The sequence below is a fragment of the Clytia hemisphaerica genome, unplaced genomic scaffold (genome assembly GCF_902728285.1).
Source record: "Clytia hemisphaerica strain Z4C2 unplaced genomic scaffold, Clytia hemisphaerica genome assembly, whole genome shotgun sequence".
NCBI classification, from domain to species: Eukaryota; Metazoa; Cnidaria; class Hydrozoa; order Leptothecata; family Clytiidae; genus Clytia; species Clytia hemisphaerica.
In genome coordinates, this window is record NW_027104063.1 from 37723 (window position 1) to 47836 (window position 10114).

General features: G+C 35.1%; 1 protein-coding gene across 1 annotated transcript; it reads right to left on the reverse strand.

Moving 5' to 3' along the window:
* Window positions 1–7526: 7526 nt before the first annotated feature.
* Window positions 7527–7895, reverse strand: LOC136812466 (uncharacterized). Its single transcript, XM_067068965.1, has one exon. It carries the CDS (start codon window positions 7893–7895, stop codon window positions 7527–7529), a length of 369 nt encoding a protein of 122 aa, XP_066925066.1.
* Between the last annotated feature and the right edge of the window lie 2219 nt (window positions 7896–10114).

Genomic DNA, 10114 nt, shown 5'->3' on the forward strand with positions numbered 1-10114 from the left:
GTTTTTTACTGAGGAAAGTGTGTGCAAATAATCACCACGGACAAACCCCATACATAATTTTCCTTTGGCCGCACTGAACTCAGACACTATATAGAGAGCTACTCGTGGAATTATTTAACTGACTAAATGACTTATGGCTAAATCTTCATTGATACACCAAGACTTTGAGATTTTTTGAAACTTTTCAATAATTTACCCCGGTTCGAACATACATGTTTCCGATTGCGAAATATGTAGTCTATACCACTGGGCCACGACGGCTGATGGTTTTCCAAAATTCAAGGTTATTCATAGAGTGACATATAGTATATACGGTCGAACAGACCTCAAGAGTTAGGCTAACTGTCATGGTCACCATTCCTTCAGGAAGACCCCACAAGCGGGTGTACAGTCGTCGAGGTGCAACAGGCTGGCTTCGGCACTAACCAGGATAATTACTTTTAGCGAGATACTGTCACTCTTTTGTGCGTAATTGTAGGAGGAGGAGGGGTGGGTGTTCTGGGAAAAAAATGGGGGAATGGCATAATAAAGTTGACATTGGATTGATTTAGTGATTTTCCTTAGGAAAAGGAAGGTTTTGGCAATTTTGGGGTAAAAATACATAAAATTGAAGGGGGTCATGATGATATTGGGGTTGAAAAGTCTGAACAGTTGCAAATTGACTCCCCCCTTCGATTTAGGCACAAAAGACAACGCAGATTGTAACTTTTAGCTTATAACATTTTATATTATACAGTAGACTCTTGCTAATTCGAATTCTTTTATTCGATTCTTTCTAAATCAAGTACCGTACTTAATTTATAAAGATTCGACTAATACCTGTCAGCAATTTCTTGAAATTTTTTAAGTAATAAAGGACTTTGAACTCAATTGAATTGATATTTTCAATGTATGATTATCCAGAGTATCTAATGCTTTCTTTTTGATTTTCTTAGTGTTACAACGACCTTGAGAAAAAGGATCAATTTTTATACAGTGTGTCCATAAAAAAAGAAAAGGGAATTTGATATGAAGAAAAATCGGTATACAATTAATTGCTTTGGGAATTGAATATGTATGGTAATCCATTACTTTTATAATTCTAATGATATTTCCAATATTAATTACCTAAAAGATCTCACGGATTTCTTTTTATACCAAATTATATTTCTTTATTCACGGATGTATTTCATATTTTTGAAGTTTGAATTAGAGAGAGCGTCTGCTAAATATTTTTCTTAATTTATACTAACGTGAAATGGTTGTTTTAGCTCCATAATTTCATGTCATTTACCACTACATCTCAATTTAAGAAGCAATCTTTCCCTGGATTTACAAGGGTCTTAAAACTATTTCTTTTCAAGTTTATTTTAGTCTAGATACCTTAAAGGAACTAATTTTGGCTGACGACCAAAAAATTTTAGATAGACCATTTCGCAACAATTCCATAATTTTTTCCCGTTGATTTTTAAAGCGAAACAACCGTTCAGCTCCTTTTCAAAAAACAAAACAAAACTCAGGAAGTCCCCATAAAATATCCAAATTCAAATAATAAAGGGAATCCTTGTCACTATTCATAAATTAAAAATGGAGGAAATAATCTTTTTTTTAGTTCCGAGATTTCTCTCAAGCAAAGATAATTATTCGAATAATAAGGGGGATCCTTGCCACTATTCATAAATTAAAAATGGGGGAAATAATCTTTTGATATTCGACGATTTCTCTTTTTAATCAACTGTCAATTATTATTATTATTATAACAAATACGGTTTCAGGCCCATGTAGGTCCTCTCTAAACCGGTCTAACAATACTGTAAATTATTTTAATGTACAATTTACACCATTTATAATCACTGTCCGACGACAGTGCTTTATTTCTCACATCAGCTATCATTCTTAACTCTTTTACTCTATCCCTCTCCATTTTAGTCAAATCATCTGTTATACTGATCATGTCGTATTTCTGAAGTTCTTTCAATTCCGTTAATCTCCTCATGAATTTGTATTTCTCGTGTCCATCATTGAAGACAACTTTTATTGGGTGTGATCTAATTTTACATTATTTTCCAATTCGGGATACATAAGCTGGTTGAGTTTTGATATTGACATCTTCCAGCAGTTCATTTACAAAATCATGCATGTTTTCATTTTCAATTTCTTTTACACCGTGGGTAATGACATTTGAGTCTCCTGATTGTTTCCTCTGTTCTTCTACTTGCTCTTCTACTTTTTCACTCCGAATCAATTATTTGATATTTTGTGATGCTTAATTCTTTGTGTGTTTTCGTGACCTCAGCAAAACTTTTTATTGATTGACCCTTCGTTAGGTTATTTAGAGGTTTTGCATTTACTGCATCTACAATTTTTGCTGTCAATTTCTTTTCCAAGATGGAAAATTGATTTTGGATGAGATCGGTGACCTGATTCTTTTCTTTGTTGTACTCCTGACATCTTGATTGTAATTCTTTGACAACGACATTCAGCCTCTTTTCATTTTCACTTTTCGCCTTGATAATGCTTTCACACGCTGACATTTCTTTGTAACTGTGTCTACAACATTTAATTCTTCCTGATTGATCAGTAACCTTTTTCTGTAGCTCTCTATCAACAGGACAACAATTTATGCAAAGACATTTACGGTAACCTTTATTTAGAAACATTTGTAATTGGTAAGTCGGTAATCCGGTGCATGCATAATGCAGTGATCTCTGGCATTTTTGACACTCGATCCTCATTTTATCGTTATCTTTAACACAATTCTGTTCGGTACATTGGTTGGTTACATTTTGAGTCTCATCATCGATCAAGATTTTGACAGGTGATGTCATTTTTTTTTCCTCATATTTTTGTAGATTTGTTAAAATTTCTCAATTTTTGAAACAATTGAAGAAGTGAACTTTTCTGTTCTGACGTCAAATAAATTCATTTAAGCCTGGTTTTATACTACAACGAGACAATCAACCTTCTTCAACAGCTTGTTGATTTTTCAATTTTTCCAAACTCCCGAAGAAAGCCGAACCAATTGGTCCCCAGTGATCAATTGATAGAATTGTCTTCCTACATCATTTGGCCCTATTTCAAGGCGGCACATAAAAGTAATTTAAAATGAGAGGTTATCGATAACGTGATACAGTACACTTTTTTTATAAATCTAAGAAAAGTTTGAAAATCTCTCATGGATCAAAACACTACCCTCAACATAATCTCAGCAAAAGCTGAAACATCATCACACCCCAATTGCTCAACATACGGTAAAATCGATCGCCCAATATGCTTAGCAAAATTTTGTTTTCAGCCTCAAAAGTTCTTAAAATTATCTGCTTAAACTTCAGCCATGGAATTCGTCTTGTGATTTTTAGAGATTTCCAATTTTAGTTTAAGAACTGTATCATTATGAAAAGTCATCTCAATTGTTAAACTTGAAAGTTTTCTGAAATAAGTAAAAAGTTCCCAAAGTTTTTGGCATCTCGACCTCGGGATATGCTTAGCATTATGCTTAATTGTTTTCAAATTTCAGCCTGAATATGCTTATAAAATGTATGCTTAACAATAGAAGTGTTTAATCATTGAAATATGCAAGTGTCAATCGATCTACACTTTTTTATATAAGAACAATTTTATGAGAACAATGAGGCTCAAAATAGCCAAAAAATCATGATATTAAGCAAATGTAGTGCAAATTTAGGTCAAAACCCAAAATAGAGCTTAAAACTACCCAAAAATAAAAACAGAATAAGAACAATTCGAGGTTGGAGTCATAAAAGAAATAACAACAGCCGATCCTCAACAAACATTTACTGGTTCCTTATAAAAAAAGTGTAATTTGAATTGATAGGGACATTTTTCTGTAAATGAAGAAGAGGAGTGAGACTGACTCATAGACAAAGAAATACAAAAAAGCCACTTTTGGTTTTGTATTGAATAATGTCAGTAAAATTTCCATACTTCTACAAGATATTAGAAACAATTAAAAGTACGAATGATGTGAATTCCTTAATCCAGTCGAAGCTCTAATTAACGGGTACCATGGGGAATTTGACCTCAGTGTCTGTTAATTCCGCCTTTTGAAACGTTTAGTAATAAAAGCTCTAGATTTGGGGAGAAAAAACTGTTAGAGCTGTCCGCCTTTCGGGGTGTCCACTAATTGGAACATTGAGTAGATATCATAAGAACTAGCCTCAAAATTAAAAAAGATATGTGACAAAATTGAAAGTGATAAAAATGAAACACATAGCTACCCATTTGTTAACAAACTTTGACAAACTTATTTTATTGGGTCAAACTTTTTAAGCTCAAGCATTCCGGTTTCACATGGTTGGCAAACGATATCATACTCCAGGATGCAAGTGAAATTTTCCAATCCGCGGACCTAGACGGGGGTTCGGTTATTATCAGTCAGGGTTAGGGTTGGAGCTCGAGAGTCATAATTAAGGCCGAAGGCCTTCTTAGGGGCATTCGTACCCTGAGATTTAACTTTGGATCCCGTAGAGATCCTTGTAGGGGCACGTGTAGGGTTTGGAGCTTTCTTAATTATGGTCTGTAAATTACACGCTATAAGTATTTGTGAGTGACAGGTTTCTGCCGTGTCTCGTTGGCGCAAGCGGTTAGGCGTTGGGTTTGTAAACGAAGGTTGCTTGCATTTGGTGGTTTAAGCCGGGGTCGGAGACCTGTTTCACCGGTACAGGCAAATTTCAGACAAATACTTAGAAAACAGGTAGAAACACTTGAGAAAGACAGAAAATCAGGATAGAAGATAGGAAAGTAGAAAATAGGGGGGAAATAAGAGACGATGCATCCTGGAGTATGATATCGTTTTCCAACCGTTTCACATGGGCTTTACAAAATATAATAATATGCAAATAATATCTAATTTTGATATCAATATGCTTTGCTCTTGAACTTTTAGAAAGGCATCGGGTCCAACACTAAAATTTTCTGTCATGTGAAAATTTAAACATGTGTGTTTTTTCAGGTGAAAAAAAATAAAACAAGCTAAAATATTAATAGCAAAAAAGGATTTTTGAATCCTGCCCCATGAATAAAAAGCATTTTGAATAAAATGTACTAATTTTTGAAAATTACAGTGTAGACCTGATATTAAAATACTTAGATATTCAATTATTATGGACATGTAAAACCAGCAAAAATGTAAAAGTTCAAAAGATGCGTGTGTCTTTGAATAGAAAATATAAATAGTGATAAAAATATTGTCTTAAAAATAAACTTAATATTAAAAATTGCATATAAAAACAAGATTCTATTCACTAAAAACAAATATAAAAACATCTTAAAAGGTAAGGCTTAGTGAGTAGAGAGACCCCGAATGATTACAGCCTTTGAGTTCCAGATTTTGGATAGGTGTTGACAAAAAAGAAGGTACTAAAAATATTACTGATACTAGTATAGAGCCTTTCTGATGGATGGTTCAGGGCAAAGTGAGATGCTGTCTTAGTCACTTCATTTAGACGATTTTCTTTTGTAAATTTGGACATATTATGCTGGAACATATGCATTTATACGAATATCAATCCATTTGTCATTTATCTGTTTCAATAAAACATTTCTCAATGAATCATTTCTCAATTTAGACGTAAGTTAATTACATGCAAGTGAAACCAAACGACTTTTTCCAATCCTGTCATGCAGTATCTATCTGAAATCCTCATTGTGATAGCGACGCAAAAATTTGGTATTCAGTATTGTTCTTGCCACATTTTCGACACGTCTTATTATATTATTCCTAACTAGCCGGTACCCGGCGTCGCACGCCGGTGTAGCCGTTGCTTAACGCATCTAAAGCCCTTTGGATAGCGAAGGTGGCTTAAAAACTCAAGTTCGGATCAAAAAGTCCAGACCAAAATAATTTTTCGCCAAAAGAAATATTACTCTTTTATTATTATTTTCAAACTCCCAAAATAACCGCTAAGATTTATCAAAATTGTTCTAAATAAGGAAAATTTTTCATTTGCCCAAAGTTCTTTTAATATACAGTCTATGAAGCCAATGATTTGGCAGGTTTTGAATAAAAAAGATAAGGAAAAAATATTCCAATCTGGAAGTTATTTTTTTATATCCAAAACAATGATTTAGTGGTAAAAATTTACAAAATAAAATAAAAAATTTACAATATAAAAATTTTCTCTTTTAAATAATTGTCTGTTTTATAGCAGTTCTCAAATAACAAAGGGTGTCTTTTTACTATCTATGACTAATCGTTGTCACGTGAAGTCTCCTAGGAGAACAGAAAAATGGAAGAACTACTTGATTTTATAACTCAAAAAAAGAGTTAAATTGAGCGAAAAATACTGGGTAAATGAGTAAACGCAACCCCAGTTTTTCGAAAGAAATACGTAAGTGGAGAGTAAAGTGCAGTAACGCAACGACAAAAATCAATTTTATAAATATTTCAAAGTAGATCGTAAGACCGCAAACCTAACGCAATAAACCCTGTAAACCAACGCTTTAATTTTCTTTACGATTTTTAACTTTCGTGTACGGTGAATATCGTGTAGATGAAGATAATAATATTGTTTTACAAATTCGCAGGCCACCGTGCGGACACATGGGCCTCTATGAATCGCTCATACATTTTGGGTTAATTATTTACATTGTTAATATAGACAGGTATGCAACAATAGTGACACTTTCAATCATATTCAAACTTTTTAGCTTTCCAGGCCACACTAAGGGTCTCTTTAAATTCTTCCACTGAGGATGAGTTGACTACTTTAGAAGGCAAACTATTCCACTGCTTAATACCCCGATAGTATAGGGAGTTACTCTGCGGACCGCGAACACCATCGTTCCCAAAGATTACTACTAATTCAGAGTCGTGCGTTCTCATAGGTCTCCCTCGCTGGTTACATTTCTTAGGGATGCAAGATTTGTCATAGTAGTTTAGATGTTTAAAGATCTCAACCTGTCACTTACCTCGCGTCTGTATTTTAGACTAGTTATTTCCGATTCTTTGCATTCGATTTTCATAGCTTAGCTGTCCACATGTCTCAACTGGTTTTAGATGCGCGTCGCTGAAACACCTTCTATCAATCTCGCATGTTTTTTCAGTTTTGGTGACCAGATAACCTGGGCGTATTCTAAGTGTGGTCTGACAAATGTTACGTACAGTTTTCGAAACAGTTCTGGAGTGAGGTACGTGAAGGTCCGCCTGATAAGACCACCATTGAATTAGTGCTTTTTTTTCGCCTGATTTGATATGTGTTTTGGTCAAGGAGAGATTCTTATCGATGATAACACCAAGATCTTTTTCGAATGATACACGTTCAAGAATTTTATCCCCTAGTGTGTATCGTGTACATGTTTGATATTATTTGGCTTTCCTAGGGTTAGCACATGACATTTGTTAGGATGAAAAGTTAATAGCCATGTTTCGGACCACTTTTGTAGTGGGTTAATATCGTTTTGTATTACTAGTGCATCCTCAACTGATTCCACTTTATTGACGAGTTTGGTGTCGTCAGCAAAAAGGAATAGTTTTGACTTAACGGATTCTGGTAGATCGCTGATATAGAGAACGAAAAGGGTAGGCCCTAGGACACTACCTTGAGGTACTCCACTGAGCACTGCTTTTTGCACCGATTCAACTCCGTTACTTTGACAATCTGGGATCGATCCTTCAGGAAGTCTTTGATCCATTCAAAAGCAACTTGTTTTTTATCCCTATAGCGTTCCAGTTTGATTAGGAGACGTTGATGAGGAACTGAGTCGAATGCTTTTGCAAAGTCAAAGTATATTGCGTCTACGGCTTTACCGTTTCCAATATCTTCGGCGGAAGCATCTAGGTAGTTTAGTAATTGTGTTACAGTTGACCTGCGGTTGATGAAGCCATGTTGTTTACTAGATAGTAATTTCTCTTGATCAAGATATGTCATAATATGGGTTTTGAGAATCTTTTCCATTATTCGGCATATAGATGTTAAACTGATTGGACGATAATTTTCCTTTTGCATGTTTTGTTTCCTTTTTTATAGACAGGTGATACGTTTGCAAGTTTCCAGTCCTTCGGAAGACAACTCTCATTGAAAGATTTTGTCATTATCAGGAAAATCGGTTCTGCGATGTATTCGGCAAGCTCCTTGAGCATCCTTGGGTGAAGCTCATCTGGGCCGAGGGATTTATTTGGATTTAACTTTTTTAGTTCTTTCCTTATAGTTTCAGTGAGTATGTTGATCTCAACTTCTTTATCCGTCCTAGAATCAAATTCAGGGAGCTCCTCGAGTGGCTCACGTGTAAAAACACTACAGAATTGGTTCTGGAGGATGTCAGCTTTACTTTTATCGTCATACTTAATGGAGTTTTCGTCATTTGGATTCTCAAGCAGAGGGTGGATTCCAGATCTTGCCTTAAGGTTACTACGTATGTATTTCCAGAATCTTTTTGGGTTTGTTTTGGACTGTTCGCTGATCTTTTTCTCGAATTCTCTTTTGGATTGAGTCAGGGCTCTTTTGGCGATATTACGGCTTGTTACATACTCTCTTCTATATCTTTCAGTGTCTTCATCATGTAGAGAGTTGATCCATTTTCTATGTGCTTTTCGTTTCTCATTAATTAGGTAAAAAGTGTTTGAATTTAATGGGCATTTGCCTTTTTTGATCTTATTTGACAAGTCTTTGTTTTTATTGTTGGAAGTTGGCACACCCGGGGGGGGCACTTAGGCAAAAATAGGTACGGGGACGTGCCGCTGGTCAGGGTACCTTTTTCAGTGTTGCAGAATTACTGACAGGGTATCTAAAATTGCAAAATCCTGATCTGACAGGGGCGCAATTTCATGATGTGTGTCTGACAGGGTCTGTTTTTGCATGGAGAGTTCTTTTGCAAATCGTTTTGACGCGGCGGTGAGCAGACCCCTGCGAGGGTAAACAGCTTTTTACAAATACTTATCGCACGGCCAAAACAGGCGCTTTGCTGCTGTTGTCTCGCACCACACGCCCGCCATTGCGCCCTCTTAAAGGGATCGAGGCTAATTTCAAAGATACCTCTATTGAAATATTTAGAATAAAAATGTTCAGCTGAATAGTGGTACTAACAACATTGTTTCCAGATTTTGATTCAGATTTTTTATTTCAACTGTTATCTTTTGTTTCTTCCCATATCGTTGAGACATTCCGCTGTAGGCTTAGAACAGCTGTAGAACAGAACAATACTCTCGACTCTTCTGTATTAGTCTCATTGACATCCTCTCGTCCTCTTTGTAAAAGCGTCGTTTTAAAGCTTATACTTGCAAAATAGTCCTTTCAAACCTAGACTTCATCAGTTCTGATTTTGAGAACCTTACCGTGGGAATCACAGAAGATTCCGATTTCTTGCTATAAACATTCCACTTGCCACTTGAAAACAGATGATAGTTAGTTCCGACTAGTTGAAAACAAATGGAAACAAGTTGGCCGATTATAAAAAATATCAAAACATTACTTCTTTTTTTTTTTTTGCGTTTTATATGATTTGCCAGCTTGGATTAATTCACTTTTTTCTGCCTGTATGCCCGGGAAAACTAGCGGAATGATCCCGGAAAAGCGCCTGTAATGCTAGAGCGGGAATCGGAATTTTATGTGATCCTACGGTAATCCTGGAAACGGATATCTGAAATTTAACTACGTTCGTTATTACGTTTTTTGAAACTTTAGCGTTCTATTTGTTTCCTGTAAATCTATAATATTTGTATGACCTTTCTAGCTTTGAAACACATTTTGTGGAAGTAGAGAGTGATGATTTTGAATCATATTAAAGATATGTTACTTTGTAATTTCATAACTCTCGTCGTCGATTCTTTTGGTCGGTTTTCCAGGTATTGAGGTTTAATGTTTATGCATAGTATAAGAAAGCCGCGGCTGGAATGATGACGCTATTGTTTTTGTCGTAAATGGATGTTCTATCTGTGTCTCCGTGGTTTATAAGAACTAAGTCGAAGGTAACAAAATCCTTAACCTTGAAAGTGTTCATAATATTCAATTGAAGAACAATTACTTTTCAAGTCTCAACTTTTTCTAACTATCCTCTCTTATTACCTTATTTGAAGTATATTTTTATAAATTCCAAATAAATTTTTATAAATTTAGGAGCAAATAACACACATTTTATTAAAAGAACTAATTTTCAAATGTTAAACTTTGAATGTTTG